We start from the raw sequence: 15,827 nt of genomic DNA, 5'->3' as shown, positions 1-15,827 counted from the left end.
ACATAACGGATTTAGTTCCGGTCCCTATTTTTTAAATAATATTAACATTTTGCTTGATATATATTTCCATAAAGATCATCACACTTTTTTCAAACAGTTAAAATAACAGTCATAATACTTTTTAGAAACATTTTTTAAAAGTGAATTTAATTCAGCATTGTCAACTACATAACGCTTTTTGTCAACTACATAACGATTCACTGCGTTATGTAGTTGACCGTTATGTAGTTGACCTATTTGCAGTGGCGGATCCAGGAATTTTCATAAGTGGGGGCCCACTGACTGACCTAAGAGGGGGCCCGCTCCAGTCACGCTTCAATGATTCCCTATATAAGCAACCAAATGTTTTCCCAAAAAGGGGGGGCAAAGGGAGGCCCGGGCCCCCTGCCCCCCCCCTAAATCCGCCTCTGATTTGTGGTTTTTGAAAGTTTTTCTTGACCCTAATACTACCAGATAAATGGGTTTTTATTGAATTCAGTATTATAGACTTTGAATGATTTATGTAAAAAAAATATTTATGCCAAAATTTATCAATGTTTTTGCCGTTACAAAGTTGACATAGAATAAAATTACGGAATAATTTGTACTCGCCAAAACTAATCTGTACTCGCCAAAACTAATCTATAATGAAATGAATCCATGATGTCATCCTGTAACTTTATAAGCACGTCATCAGAAGATGAAGAGTAAGTAGAGAGCACTTCCTTAGTTCCAAGGGATATAATCAGTTGTTTATTGGCAACATTATTTCATTTGTGTTATGTAGTTGACATTTTTTTAAGTACGAAATGAAAAGTAAAAAAAAAATGCTAATAAAATATAATAATTCCCTGTATTTGTGTATACATACCTGCAGTTATACCTATATATTTATAATAACAAAAGAAAAATTATAATTTCGGCTGGTTATTAAGACCAGCATTAAAAAAAGACTAGTTTTTCAATTTCGTACAAGCAATTTTTGGTTTTTTGGCCCCTTTGAAACCCACTGGAAGCAATTTCTGTAGCTAAATTTCATATTGAATTTGTTGGAACTTGTTACACACACCAAAAACTAAATTGTGTATCTAAAAATTGGATAAAAATATTTACACTTTTTTAGAAATATTGATTGTACAAGAAAATCCACATTTTTTGAAAAAGGCCCATACATGTGCTTTATCCAATAATACATATTCTAACTTATTCAAAACGAAAATTATTTATAATTTCACAGAATATCTACCTAAATATGAAAGGAATATAGAAAAAAAAGACCCCCCCCCCCCCCCCCCCCCAAAGCGCAGATATGAAGATTATTTTTAGGCCACCTGTTTTATCTCCCTTGGGTTGTCTTTGGTACAGGTTTCACTGTATATATTGTAACACATTATTGACCTGGATCGTGAGAAAGTCGAGCACCTGTTCGTGTGACGTCACAATACCCTATTTCATTTCCCACAATACACCCGGTGGAATTCACCTGTTGCAAATCAAAACAAACCAGTGTGGTGTTGGTTATATCCTATGATGTTGTCCACTATATACATGATATACTACAGTAACATGAGTAAGTAAATATTAAGTTTTCACAATTTCTTCCGACGACTTTTAGAATTAATTGTCACTCATAAAAATGCTAAAAATTGAGCTATTTATTGAAATGGTTCGGTGTCGGGTATACAAGAAAATCGATAAAGCAATGACTGAATGTCGGAATACAACATGTACATATATGCACATATAAAGTACACATGCAAAACAAATAAAATTTTATACCTGCAAACGAGGCCCCTTCATCCCCTTGACTATAGCCACTTGGCATGGTCATGTTGGTCTAACCACACCACTGCTTGGACACACATTTTCGTTGTAAAATGTAGTTTAAACATATTTATTGTCCAAAACGTTGACAATTGTATTTAATAAACTCAAGTTAAGGTCTTAGAATGTCTTTTCCATAACCATGATAACATACAAATAATGTGTAGCAGGAACAATTCTGCCTAAGATTCGGGGATGCGGACCACAGCTAATTCTAGTTTGTAAACTGATGTGTGGGGAAAACGACTGATGCCAAAAGTGATGAGCTGTAATAAATCTAAGTAAATAAAAACCAAAAACTGAAAACAATTATGATTTAATTAACAAATTACATGTTTTATTTACGTATAGCCAAAAGAGTAGAAATGGAGTATTAAATAATTTACCATACTGAGGAGGCATGTAGCAAATGCACTAACCTATTGGAAACTGGTTGGAAAGCTTGGCTTTCCTTAGTGGGACTGAATGTCAGTCCTCAGAGCATTCAAATCAAGAATCTAAAACTAGTTATATAAAATATATAAATCTCTTACAGAAGGTATCCAAAGAATTTGCAACGATGCAAATATTAAACTTTACAATAAAAATAAATACCTTTAACTAATGATTTCAAATAGCAAAAGCTATGCAATTTAACAAATATATACTGAATAAGCTTCATGTAAATTATTAAACAAAGAAATATGAAATTTATAGTTTTAAACAAGGGAAATAATTATGACATAATAATCCTAACTGCTACAAATGAATAACCTAACAAAATAAGATACATAATAATAACATCATAACTCAGCAATAATTAATAATTTTAGAGACTAGAAATGAACAATAATTTAAACCATATTTCTGATCAATTTCTAATCTGAAGTTGACCATAAATATGAAAAGGATGTGTGGCCTTCTTGGAATAAAAAATGTAGTATGTACTTGTAGACAACTTGGTAGAGCCCCTCATTTTGTGCTCACTTACAAATGTACATGTAACTTTTGGCAGGGTTTCCTCTCAAGTAAAAAAAAATTTGCCACTCTTAATTTTTTATTGCCAACTACATGTAGCATAAATATATTTTGTTAAGAACATTAAGAACTTGCTTTCAAGTTCTTGGTAAGAAAACAAATAGACCACTTTCTAGTTATGTCTTTAACTGTAAATAATGTCAATTATTCATACCATTATGACACAGGCACTCGTCTTAGAAAAAAAAATCCTATTCAGAAAAAAAATTCCTATTATACATGTACCTTTATCATGTTTATATATATACAAAAAAGTAGAATTTTTTTTCTGAGAAGAGTGCCTGTGCTTAATGACGTTATTCAATAGAAAGGGGATCACCTGTTACTTTTGCTGTTTTGCTTCACTAGTTACAAAGCTGTAAATTCACCAACAAGTGATCAAGCATCTTCGTGATCACTATATGCATTATGCGGGAAAAACTTCAATTAATATGAATAAATGTTGTTCATTAGGTATACTTAATCACAATTCCCATAAATTCATCAATGCTGAATATCAATTATAAGAAATCAGTTTTCTAATAAAAATTCTGCAATATAGCATCATATTCTGTTAACCACTCGCTTATCCACTCAAATAATTTATAATTTCAAAACTTCAAACTGTAAAACAAACAGTTATTATCAATCCTTTAAGTTGACATCTTTAAACAATCCTTTAATATGTTTAGCTGGCATCTGATAATATTTTACCACACATTTTAATTTAACAATATATTAATTAACACCTTTAGTTTATTAATTAGTTCATGGTACCTTTCTATCAAATGTAATCAGCTGATTTATTGATATTCTGTCAAAATATCCATACATGTGAAAATCAGGGAAAAAGTCTGAGAAACTGAAAAAATTACAATGAATTAACATTGGCGGATCCAGGGGGGGGTTCCTGGGGTTGGACCCCTCTTTTTTTGGCCAATCAATGGATTTGAATGGGATTTGAATGGGAGCATATAGTTGGAACCCCCCCCCCCCCTTTTTTTTTTTAAAATGGCTAGATCCGCCCCTGATTATCAAGGTGGACAAATGTTAATATGGATGTTTCTGATAAAATGAAGTTGTAAAATGTGTTAACCAGGATAAAGATCCTTACAACTATAAAGCACATATAAGAAGATGAAAAGGTGATATGAGTGCCAATCAGACATGGGGTAATCGTAATCAGTAATCGTAATCAGCTGTAATCGATTACATTTTGTCATGTAATCACATGTAATCAGTAATCATTCATTTTCTGATTACAAGTAATCGGAATGTAATCGATTACATTGCAAAAAACAGGTGTAATCATGATTACTTATAGATTACTTCTAGATTACATTTATATGATTACTTGATGATTACAAATTTTAGAGACATAATTTATTTTTAAAATAAATCATGCTTGCACATTAAACTTAAGTTTACAATGTTTTACATTGTCCAATTGTCATTGATCTTTATTACTGTTTGAAAAAGTTTTGTATAACTATGGTTAAGATTTGAGATTGATTTAAGATTTAAACTATTTAATTAGAAAAAAGTGAAACATGTTTATTTTCTATACTTCAGTGATCACACTGGTTTAAACTAGAATTTTCTTAGTATTAACTCTTGCATTGAAATCTACTCACTAGTTATTTTCACTCTTTTTATTGGATATTTAAATTTTCTTTGTTGAAAGATTTTATTTATATTATAAGTCTATAACTAAGCTTTTATCTTTAATTTTTGAATTGGATGTTATGTTGAAATTTATATAAAATGTCTGCTTTGAAACACTTTGTGTTTCCCGATCATGCACCAAATTCTGGGACTGTGAAGGCAAAGTGCAAATATTGTCCAACATACATCTCTGGCAATGCCAAAACAACATCAAACTTTGTGACACATTTAAAGGTAAGTTAGTTTAAATAATTATTGAAATGTTGAAATATTATCATGATTATTATCATTTCTTGAGAGACCAAAATTTAGAGCAAGGGTATCAGGTCTACAATTTGTACTTTATAAATATTACAATATTTTATGTTTTCATTGCTTTAAACATCTATATAAACTTTGAAAATACTTCCAATTTTTAGTTTACACAAAATGTTTTTTTTAAATGTTCAATATTAAAATATGTTATATAATTGTGCATGCAATTAATATTAGCAATTCATAACATTATTTAATAATGCAATTAACACAACACATTTTTCTTACACCTATTGATTGTCATAAAATTTTAAATGGGGATTAACACCTGTAAAAACATGTATACATGTCAATTATGTCCTCAGGTCAAACACAATAAGACTACAATGTACTTGATCATTAATTAGTCACTGTCTGTTTAATTCTTTTTATAAATAATAAATAAATAACCATGTTTTTGTTTTCTTTTACAGAGAAAGCACAGAGACATTTTCATTCAAAGTAAATCTGAGGATGGTACACAAATATCGCAAACAAATATAAGCAACTTTACAAAATCTACATCAGTTTCAAAATACTCTGCCAATGATGCTTCTCAAATGCAGATTACAGATGCTTTGGTTTCATTTGTAGCTGGAAATTTAACACCACTCTCAGTTGTAGAGAGTCACGAATTCAAGACCTTTGTCGAATCATTGAATCCAAAATATCAACTTCCTAGCAGGAAACATCTTTCTACCAAACTATTACATCAGAAAGCAAGCAATATTCAATCAAATATAAAGGAAAAATTACGCTCAGCAGAAAGTGTGTGTCTGACTATCGATTTATGGTCTAATCGTCAGATGAAGGGATTCTTAGGAATCACAGGTCATTTCATACTTGATTGGTGCATTATCAAACAGTACAAGTATCACTTTACTTAACTTGTATATATTTATGATATTAAAAAAATTCTATAGATTTAGTTTGTTGATGTTAAGTAAAATATACAATGTAATCATAAGTAATCACAAGTAATCATGATTACAATGGAGAAAAGTAATCTAATGTAATCAATTACATTTGAAATTGGGTGTAATCATAATGTAATCGATTACATAAAATAAGCAAAGTAATTGTAATGTAATCGATTACATTTCAAAGTAATCGACCCCATCCCTGGTGCCAATGAGACAACTCTCCATCCAAGTCACAATTTAGGAAAAATCAATGACAGCTGTTGCTTAAACCTGTTAAATAGTTCATACAGTGTTCTCACCAAAAAATTTTGAAGGTGCAAAAATCAAGGGTGTGTAACTCTTTTTTTTAAGGTTAGGTGAACTATTGCAACATGATAGCAATCAGGCATAAATCATGACATACAATATTAAATATAAAGCTAATAGACATGTGTTTATTAATGCAGAGTAAAAAAAATAATTATAAACTAAGAGACATGTAGGTATTAGGGACAGTGGCTTATAGTGGCCCTGCATGAATTACGAAAATATTGTTAAGGCGCTGCTGGACCGCAGCGTCATATCGGCCTGGAGAGAACACTGGGACATGTACATTTGTACATGTACATGTACATGTAGGAGTAAAATTCAATTTTGGTCAATTTCTAAAAATGTTAGCAGGTTAAGATCAATCACCTCTAACATTTCAGTAATATTGGGACAACCGATTTTAGCCCCTAAAATGTAAAATTTGAGTAAATTTCACAGATTTTGGCTTAAACAGGAAGAAAATTAATCTGTAGAAGTCTTCCTCTCCTCTATGGCCAAGTGGTCTAAGTAGTTACTACTGTAATCACTAGCCAGTCAACACTTAGGTTTTAAGTTTGAAACACGTGGGTGCACTGGACTCCAATCTTAAATGACTAGGATTGTCAGTTTTCCTATCAAAGGTCATGGTTTTACTCCTGGCATGGCAGCTTCCTCCACCAGTAAAAAGTGACCACCACAAAATAGCCTAAAACACCAAAAAATTAAAAAAAAACCAAGCTAATCACTCTTATTAAGAAGCTTGATATGTAAAATTAGTACAAGAAAAGACCATGAAGACCAAAGCAAAATATGAGAAAATAGTGATAATTTGTTAATTTTGACACCTTTCGAAAAAATCAATAACAAGAATAAATATATGACTGAAAAGTGTAAAACAAGACCAAAAATAAGTGAAACACATGATAATCAATAATTATTATAACAGCAGAAATCACCTGTTCGTTTATTAATTGACTTAGAAGAAATATTTTAAAAGGAGACTTTTATTCTTTTTTTCTTTATCAGGATGTAACTTTTATCACAGATGACAAAATAATTACAATTGCGATTTTTAAACAGTTAAAGAATGAACAATAATGCAAGACTAATAATTGTGATAGCTGAAAAATTGGCACATTTTATATGATATATATATGGTCAGTAAATTCCATATTGGGTTCGAGTACAGCTCTCACCCCATATGTATATGACCCTGTATATATTAAATTAGGTCACTAACACATTAATGCAACTAATAATACATTACTATCATGTCTCTGATATTTCACAAAGAATCTTTTATATTTTTCATTTATTTCAGGCCAAATTAAAAAAAATTCTAACTAAGGTACGTACATACCCTACATGTATATTTTAAGCTTAGAAAAGGCCAACCTTAAAGTATTTTTGGTAATTTAACAACCGCAAAAATTGAAAATCTAACCGTGTATTTAGATTCTTAATTTTTGGTCCTGTTTTCAAATTGGTCTATACATACAAAGGTTCAAAGGGTCCAAAATTAAACTCAGTTTGATTTTATCAAAAAATAATTCTTGGTGTGTTTTGATATGCTGAATCTAAACATGTATTTAGATTTTTGATTAATAGGCCAAGTTTTCAAATTGGTCCAAATCGGGGGCCAAAATCAAACTTTTTTTTTGTTTGATTTCAACAAAAATTGTATATATATGGTTATTCAATATGCTGAATCAAACCATGCATTTAGATAATTAATATTTGGGCTTGGTTGTTCAAATTGGTCCACATAAAGATCTAAAAGATCTAAAATTAAACATTATTTGATTTCATTAAAAATTGAAGTATGGGGGTTCTATGATATGCTGAATCTTAAACCATGTATTTAAATTTTGGATATTGGACCATAATAGGTAAATGTCAATTTAATTTTTTTAAGTTTTAAAGTTCTTAGATCACTTTCATTCTGTGTCAGAAACCTATGTTGTGTCAACTATTTAATCACAATCCAAATTCAGAGCTGTATCAAGCTTAAATGTTGTGTCCATACTTGCCCCAACTGTTCAGGGTTCGACCTCTGCGGTTGTATAAAGGTGCGCCCTCACAGTGAAGCAACTGGTTCAATATTAGAACCATTAAAGTCAGAATTTCTCTCCCATAAACTAAAATGTTAAAAAATGTAAAATAGAAAAAAAATCCCTACCGTTACCTACAAAATGTATGTACCCTATTATTTTCAAAGATGTAATACATGTAGCTGGAAACACACATGTGATTTGTTTTGGCCTCATCTTTCTTCTTCCTTTATTCATTCTACATGTATTGATCTATTTTTAACTTTTATCTGCTGTGTTTTCCCTGATTAATTAATGAGGGTGTTTATAATGGCCATTGTTAGATCATGCTTTATTCTTCGTAGAAAAATCAATAAAAATTTGAAAATCTTTTTAATCATGTAGATATTGTATACACTGTTATCATAATCTCAGGTGCAGATATTTTGTCCATGAAAAAAATCTTTGCAGAGATATTGTAATCAAAATCGTTAAAATGCTCATCTTGTGGTATTATTTGATGTTATTGTTGTTCTATCAGTAGACGTATCTTTTGTGTTTTCCCCTGATTTATGAATAGGTACATATGTATGTTGTTACAGATTATAAGTGGGAAGTTTTATTTTTTGTTTGTAGAAAATCAATGAAGACTTTGAACATGTTGAAAGCTTTTAACTCAGTCGAACATTGGTGTTAATACAGTAAGTGACATATTATTATGGGAATTTTATTTAGGGGAGGGGGTTCATGGTTCCACTTATGAAGCTATATGAATTTTTAAATCATTAATTAATGCATATATACTTTTTACAAGTCCCAATCTAATGTTACATTGCCAGATTTGTATTACCGGTAAATTGATTGCAAAGGTTTCAGACATACCCGTATATTGTTATAGGAGCTAGAGTTAAATTTGAAAAAAGGCAGAACAGAAGTTTTTAGTAAAAAAGAAACCGGATGAGCAACTTGCCACAAAAAAAAGGCAGTCTTATCAGGCCTTTTATAGCTGACTTTGTGGTATGGGCTTTGCTCATTGTTGAAGGTCGTACGGTGACATATAGTTGTTAATGTTTGTGTTATTTTGGTCTCTTGTGGACAGTTGTCTCATTGGCAATCATACCACATCTTCTTTTTTATAGGATTACAATTCATGCTATAACTTTAATGATAAAACTTATAAAAAAAGGCAGGACCAAATAGAGTGAAACATAAAAAGGTAGGACAGAGAATATAACTAAAAAAAAAGATGCAGAAAAGAATTGTTCATCCTGCAATCATATAAAAGTTTATCATTTTCTTAACCCTTTCCTCCATTGAATTTCTTTTTTTGCATGCTTGATTCGCATAGGATTTTTTTTATAAAATGCTGACCATATGCTTTAAAGTATTAAGGCATTGTGAAAAACAACTATTTCATGAAATAAATGTAAGTCAGATATTCCTATGATATTCCTTTTCATATTGGATACAAATTTTATTAAGTCAACTGCAGACACTTTGTAGTCAAAATGTTTCAACTGAGGTACTACACAGGCGTCAAAAGGTGACATTATGGAGTAAGGGGGGGGGGGGGGGCGTCAAAAGGCGTCATTATGGAGGAAAATAACGCTGTAAGGAACTGTACCTGTAATCCTAAAAATGACACATTTTCAATTAAGGAGATTAATATGGGGATAGAAGCAGTACTTTATATAATCATGAAAAAGATTGTCATTATATTTTAGATATGAACATCAAGCTGTAGGGAGCCATACCAGCTATACTATAAAAGTTTCAATTTTTGGGAGCGGAGATTATGCCGATAGGAGCCATACCATTCCCGTTCGGGAAGTGCAAGATCTGTAAAGATAAAGCTACTGGTGTCCATTATGGGGTGGCTACATGTGAAGGTTGTAAGGTAAACAGATCTTTCTTTTAAGTGTTCTACCACCAAATTATAGTTAGTCAAATCTGGTTTCATACAGAAGAGTCAGAAAAAAACATTCCATTGAATTTGACAGTTGTCAGAAATTAACCCTGCATTTCATTGCAGAAAAATATTATAGAATATAGTATTGAGAATTGAAATGGGGAATGTGTCAAAGAGTCAACAACCTGACCATAGAGCTGACAACAGCCAAATGCCACCAATGAGTCTTCAATGCAGCAAGAAATATAGACTGTTAACCCTTTATAATACTGTGGATTCATTATTTTTTGTTGGATACCAATTTAAGTGCCTTTCGTGGGTAGATTCTAACCACGAAATTAAATGTTCAACAAATAACACATTTTCTATAGGCTTACATGGAGACTTCGGCAAAACCACGAAATTAAAAATCCACGAACATGCAAGTTTTCTCCAATCCACGAAAATTGGTACCCACGAAAATAAATGAATCCACAGTAGCAGGAATCTCACTAAGACGAGTCCTTGAGTCCTTGACTAATCAAAATCTGTCTGGACTCACCATTTTAAAAACTGATGAGTCCAAAGATGTATAAAAATTATAAAATGTTTTATCAACTGAGCACATATATTATCATTTTTTAACAAAAGTTAAAACATAATCTAAATGTGATGTTATTTCCCTGCTCTATTTTGTCATGGAGACTGAAATCATATCATATATCAATAAAATTTCATCTTCTCACTGCTGAACTCGCCATGGGCAAAAATCCATACTGAGAACCCTGGTAATAGTTTGTGTTAATGCATTATACAAGTCAATAGAAAATATGTTCTTTGTTAAACATTTAAACTCATGTTTCTTATTTATCCACAAAAGTTACCAAAACTGGTTTCCAATGAATTATTATGAATCGACAAAACTGGTATCAGACGAATAATAATGAATTAACAAAACTGGTATCCAATGAATTATTCTGAATCAACAAAACTGGTATCAGACAAATAATAATGAATCAGCATGTGCAGTAGATCTTGTTTATGTTTGATTTTTTAGGGATTTTTCAAGAGAAGCATCCCAAAAGCACATAAATATAAGTGTTTTTTCGGAGGACAATGTGATATTTCACCAAAGAATCGGAATAGATGTAAATCATGCAGGTTTAATATGTGTCTTCAATTTGGAATGTCTATTGATGGTGAGTAGGAGTGAAGATAGATGGGGGGGGGATGGGGGGGGACGGGGGGGGGGGGGAGTTAACATAAATTAGTCAATCACACATTGTTGGTAGTATAATATAAGCCATTGGTCCATATGGGCGTAAAGTGCTTTTCAAATAAAGTTATTTTATAATAATATAATTTTCTGCAACTGTCATACTGGCGAGTGGTTGAGCTAGCTATAAACATGATAAAACTAGGTTTAATCCACCATTTTCAATTTAAGAAAATGCCTGTACCAAGTTAAAAAAGAACAATAACATTTAGATTTAAAGTATTGATATGTGTTACTTTAAAGATAAAAAAAACCACTATGACTAATTTTTTTGCAAGTTAAAAGTCTTTGGAGAAAAGTTTAAATTACCAGAATTACTGAATAAATTTTCGCCATAAATGACTGATAAAAACTGGTTGAAAGAAATTACTGAATATACTCCTTTGACCAATGAAGAAGAAATACTAAATTAGAAAGCTCTAGATCTATGGAATTAATGACCAAAAAAAATATGACAGATTTTCAATTACAATCATATTCAGTGTAGAACACAGCCGGTTGCCTGGTCGCCAAATGTGACCAAAACCTTGATTGGGCGATTAGAAACTGTAAAAAGAAAGATAGTTACTGACCCAAAAATAAATCATTGGGCGAGTGCATTATTATTCTCAAAATCGTAATTACTCATATAAATAACACACCCCAACCTCGGAACAATAATTTTCGGAAATCCTCTGATCACATCGTTAAAACGTACAAGTTGAGGAGGTGTTCCATAATTGGAAGGATATACATATAGAAGAAGAATAAGTGCAGTAGAATATTAAACATGGTGGATGACAAACATGTCATGTGTGATATTGATTGTTTAGTGGGTCAAATAAGGCTTTACTGGCAATGGTGGTCGCTAAACAAATTGTGTTTAATAAAAGATAACGACAGTCATTGACAGTAAAATCTCGTCTGACGCACTAAACCAAACAAGGACACGGGAATTCTGAAAAAAACTCAAAACACGGATACAACTGAGAAGCTGTCAAAATATTTTTCATACGAACCCCCAAGGACAGAAACAAGTGATAAGAAAATATAACGTTTATAAAATGTCTTATGATTTTGTTTTTCACTGACATTTTGTACTGTCCTACACTGATATTACATGTATAGACAATGTGTTAATTTGTTGAACATCTAAATTTAAACCAACAAAAAATGAATTATAATGAATCCACAGTTATTACGTATACCAAAACAATAAAAACATTTAGATGACCAAAAGTAACATCATTGAAATTTACACATATATATATATATATTTTTTCATTTAAAAAAAAAAAAATCAGTGTTTGACATCTTCACTTCTCCTTTTTTTTTTTTTTTTATTATTTATAACTTCCAATTTACAACATAATATACACAAATATAAAAGCAATATATTATATATAAATCTAAAGATATTATCTAATCAATACAACTGTCTATTAGGAAGCAATTTTTTTTGAATATATAAATATAAGATAAAGAGTATTAAGGCAGTTTGAACACTGGAGAGAGAGAGAGAGATAGAAAGAGAAAGAGATTGAGAGAGAATAGTGTGGTGAGTTTTTAATATAATTCATCTAGAAATTGAATTCTATTTTAGTATAGTAAATTCAGCATTTTCATTTATAACATGTATAATATTTTTTTTTTCAGCCGTAAAGATGGGCAGAATTCCAAAGACAGAGAAGGAGAAAGCCTTGGCTGAAGCTGCAGATGAGACAACACCTGACCAGATTAATAACTTTCTTCAAAGTGAAGAACATAGTTCTTCTTTCTCTCAAAACGTTTGTTCTATGGAACAGAGACACTCTTTTACCTCCCAAAAGGTATGTGCTGTGATCCCTCAATCATTAGAACGAAACTTTGAAGAGGGAAATCATATGCATGTTCAACACATGAATACTTTAGAAAATGGTGAGATAGAAACAAATTCAAGAGTGCTAAATCATCATGACTTTCATGAAAGATCTGAAATTGAACAGAACTTCAAAGAGAGATTACAAAATTGTCAGGAATTTCAAGAAAAATCACAAAACGATAGGAATTTTGAGAACTGGAGAAATCCAAGGAATTCAGCAAATGAAAATTGTCAAAATTTACCTATGGATTTTCAAAAGACTGAATTTTCCGAGATGTCATGGCAAACATTGCAGAAAGGGCATATACCAGCGCTACAGAATCCATCATCACAGCACAATTCCACTAGTAGTATAAATTCATTATCGCAGCGCCATTCCACTGATGATATAAATCCATTATCGCAGCGCCATTCCACTGATGATATAATTCCATCATCCTTTAGTGCAGTTAGTGAAACTTGTGATAAAAACATGCATGAATCAAATTCTCAAAATGGACAGTCTTTCTCAAACAATCATGATGTTCTACGACCATCCACATTTTCTTCTCCTAATTCAGATGTCCAAATGACCACATGTGGTCCTAACATACCTTCTACTTCTAAGGTGCATTTTAGCTCAATAGTGATAGAAGAACTCGTTAGACAGGTTCTTGAAAAACCTGAGGTGACCCAGATACTTCACGAACGATCAAACAGCCTGTCCAGTAAGAGTTCAACGTCTATTGGCGAAGGACAACTAGATGCATTGAGATTGGCAGAAGTTTCGTCGCCCAATGAAGACAACACTAACAATGCTGTTACGTATAATATGTTTGATGCTGAAAATCTGGCGAGCAGGCAAATAGGAAATGTTCAACAAATAAACTTTGACATGAACGGAACTGAAGTTGAAAAATCTGAGGAAGTAGCGAAAGAATCTAAAGAGCTGATCGATGTGACCTTGGAAAGATTTAAAGCACCAGTCGATCTTCTGTTTCATTATCAAGCCTTTAACAAGGAGTGTTATAAAAAGTATAAGAGTGGTGAGGTATGTTAAAACAATGGCTTAAAAATATGCTACGGACGAAATAAATAAACCTCACTACATGTGAGATCTACATGTGAAAACACTGCAGTTGAGATAAAAAAAAACACTACCTAACTGCATGAGAGATAAATGATACATTACAGGCTAGATAAGAATACACTGCAGGCTAAATAAAAATACACTACAGACTAGATAGAAATACACTACAGACTAGATAAAAATACACTGCAGATGAGATAAAAATACATTACAGATGAGTTAAAAATTCTCTACAGATAAGATAAGAATACACCAAAGGCTAGATAAAAATACACAACAGGTAAGGTAAAAATACACTACAGGTAAGGTAAAAATACACTACAGGTAAGGTAAAAATACCTGAATACACAACAGACAGCCTGCTAGATAAAAATACACTACAGGCTAAATATAAATACACTACAGGCTATATGAGATAAGAATACTCTACAGCTGAAATGAAAATACACCACAGGCTAGATAAAAATACACAGTTATGGTTAAAATACACTACAGACTAGATAAGAATACACTACAGACTAGATAAAAATACACTACAGGCTAGATAAAAATACACTGCTCGCTAGATAAAAATACACTACAGATGAGATAAAAATACACTACAGATGAAATAAAAATACACTACAGATAAGATAAGAATACACCAAAGACTAGATAAAAATACGCTACAGGTAAGGTAAAAATACACTACAGACAGCCTGCTAGCTAAAAATACACTACAGGCTAGATGAGATAAAAATACACTATAGGCTATATGAGATAAAAATACTCTACAGGCTAGATAGAAATAATCTGCAGATAAGATAAGAATACTCTACAGATGAAATGAAAATACACTACAGACTAGATAAGAATACACTACAGGCTAGATAAAAATACACTACAGGCTAGATAAAAATACACTACAGATGAGATAAAAATACACTACAGATGAGATAAAAATACTCTACAGGCTAGATAGAAATATACTACAGATGACATTAAAATACATCACAATTAACATGATTAAGGTAAAAATACTCTATAAGAAAGGTAAAAATACACTTCAGGTAAGGTAAAAATACTCTATTAGAAAGTTAAAAATACACTTCAGGTAAGGTAAAAATACTCTATAAGAAAGGTAAAAATACACTTCAGGTAAGGTAAAAATACTCTATAAGAAAGGTAAAAATACACTTCAGGTAAGGTAAAAATACTCTATAAGAAAGGTAAAAATACACTTCAGGTAAGGTAAAAATATGCCACAGATGAAATTTAAATACACTATACTATAGATCTTGTTTGATTTGACATATGAATTGAGAAAGGCAACTGGGAATTAGTCAAAAAGGCTATCCCACCCACAAAGAGCAGAAAACAACCCAAGACCCCAAATTGGTCTTCATTGCAGTTAGTATAAAAATTCTGGACTAGGATACATTTCATAAACTGCTCTTAATTTTTTTTTCAAGATCTGCCTTTAGGTTTGTCCAAAATATACCTTGTAGAAGTTTTTTTTACCACATCTGAATTTTGGGGATTTGGAAACATTTCCTTTATGCCAATATTGCAGTGTGTTAAACAGTAGTGTTTTTATTTTCAGTGGAAAGTTCCTATGACAAACACAGACAGGGAAGAATTGAAATTCATTTGGAACCAACTGATGGAAGGAGTAAAATATTACAATGAACAAGTTATGGGTAAGGCTAATGGAAGGAGTAAAATATTACAATGAACAAGTTATGGGTAAGGCTAATGGAAGGAGTAAAATATTAC

The 15,827-nt window shown here is 31.5% G+C and overlaps 2 protein-coding genes across 5 annotated transcripts in view; both read left to right on the top strand.

Moving 5' to 3' along the window:
• Positions 1-1,431: 1,431 nt before the first annotated feature.
• Positions 1,432-15,827, top strand: part of LOC134683436 (uncharacterized) — a 28,649-nt gene continuing 14,253 nt past the window's right edge. The window contains exons 1-7 of one of the 4 annotated variants that reach the window (XM_063542721.1): positions 1,435-1,549; positions 7,291-7,317; positions 8,636-8,700; positions 9,724-9,896; positions 10,945-11,086; positions 12,799-14,033; positions 15,655-15,751. In XM_063542721.1, the coding sequence (XP_063398791.1) occupies positions 9,795-9,896; positions 10,945-11,086; positions 12,799-14,033; positions 15,655-15,751 (1,576 nt within the window). In that variant the 5' untranslated portion in view covers positions 1,435-1,549; positions 7,291-7,317; positions 8,636-8,700; positions 9,724-9,794. Of the gene's footprint in view, positions 1,550-7,290; positions 7,318-8,635; positions 8,701-9,723; positions 9,897-10,944; positions 11,087-12,798; positions 14,034-15,654; positions 15,752-15,827 lie in introns of all 4 variants that reach the window. The other 3 variants (XM_063542720.1, XM_063542722.1, XM_063542723.1) reach the window with 3 other exon arrangements.
• Positions 4,280-5,645, top strand: LOC134684952 (E3 SUMO-protein ligase ZBED1-like). The gene is made up of 2 exons (XM_063544274.1): positions 4,280-4,698; positions 5,193-5,645. The coding sequence occupies exons 1-2, from the start codon at positions 4,564-4,566 to the stop codon at positions 5,643-5,645; spliced, it is 588 nt and encodes a 195-aa protein (XP_063400344.1). The 5' UTR covers positions 4,280-4,563.

Source organism: Mytilus trossulus, chromosome 9, assembly GCF_036588685.1.
Source record: "Mytilus trossulus isolate FHL-02 chromosome 9, PNRI_Mtr1.1.1.hap1, whole genome shotgun sequence".
Classification (NCBI taxonomy): domain Eukaryota; kingdom Metazoa; phylum Mollusca; class Bivalvia; order Mytilida; family Mytilidae; genus Mytilus; species Mytilus trossulus.
Note: the sequence above shows the minus strand (reverse complement) of the source record. Positions and strands in the feature narration are given on the sequence as shown.